At 43.6% G+C, this 621-nt stretch overlaps 1 protein-coding gene across 1 annotated transcript; it reads right to left on the reverse strand.

Annotated features, from left to right (window-relative positions):
• On the reverse strand, positions 1 to 621 carry LOC127107015 (chlorophyll a-b binding protein AB80, chloroplastic-like; the record flags this gene model as incomplete). Its single annotated transcript, XM_051044304.1, is given in 1 exon segment — positions 1 to 621. A coding segment is annotated over 1 exon segment (482 nt), but the record flags the coding sequence as incomplete, so codon positions are not given.

Below are 621 nucleotides of genomic sequence, written 5' to 3' on the forward strand. Positions count from 1 at the left end.
TTTGGTAAAAAAGAAAACATCCATGATCTTGTATTAGTCCACCTATGCATACACACATGATAATGATAATAATTCACATTGAATTGGGAAGAACATTACAACAAAGTATACTTGACCAAAAACATAAAGAAAAGAGTGTTTATTTTCCGGGAACAAAGTTGGTGGCATAGGACCATGCATTGTTGTTGACTGGGTCTGCAAGATGATCAGCAAGGTTTTCCAAAGGACCCTTTCCAGTTACAATAGCTTGAACGAAGAATCCAAACATTGAGAACATGGCTAATCTACCGTTCTTGAGTTCCTTCACCTTCAATTCTGCGAATGCTTCTGGATCATCAGCTAAGCCCAATGGATCAAAGCTTCCACCTGGGTAAAGTGGATCAACCACCTCACCGAGAGGCCCACCGGCAATACGGTAACCTTCGACAGCTCCCATCAAGATAACCTGAGTGGCCCATATGGCAAGGATGCTTTGAGCATGGACCAAGCTTGGGTTGCCCAAGTAATCAAGTCCACCCTCACTAAAGATTTGAGATCCTGCCTTGAACCACACAGCTTCGCCGAATTTAACACCGTTGCGAGACAAAAGCTCTGGGAAGACACATCCCAAAGCTCCCAACA

This window comes from Lathyrus oleraceus, chromosome 7 (genome assembly GCF_024323335.1).
Source record: "Lathyrus oleraceus cultivar Zhongwan6 chromosome 7, CAAS_Psat_ZW6_1.0, whole genome shotgun sequence".
Classification (NCBI taxonomy): domain Eukaryota; kingdom Viridiplantae; phylum Streptophyta; class Magnoliopsida; order Fabales; family Fabaceae; genus Lathyrus; species Lathyrus oleraceus.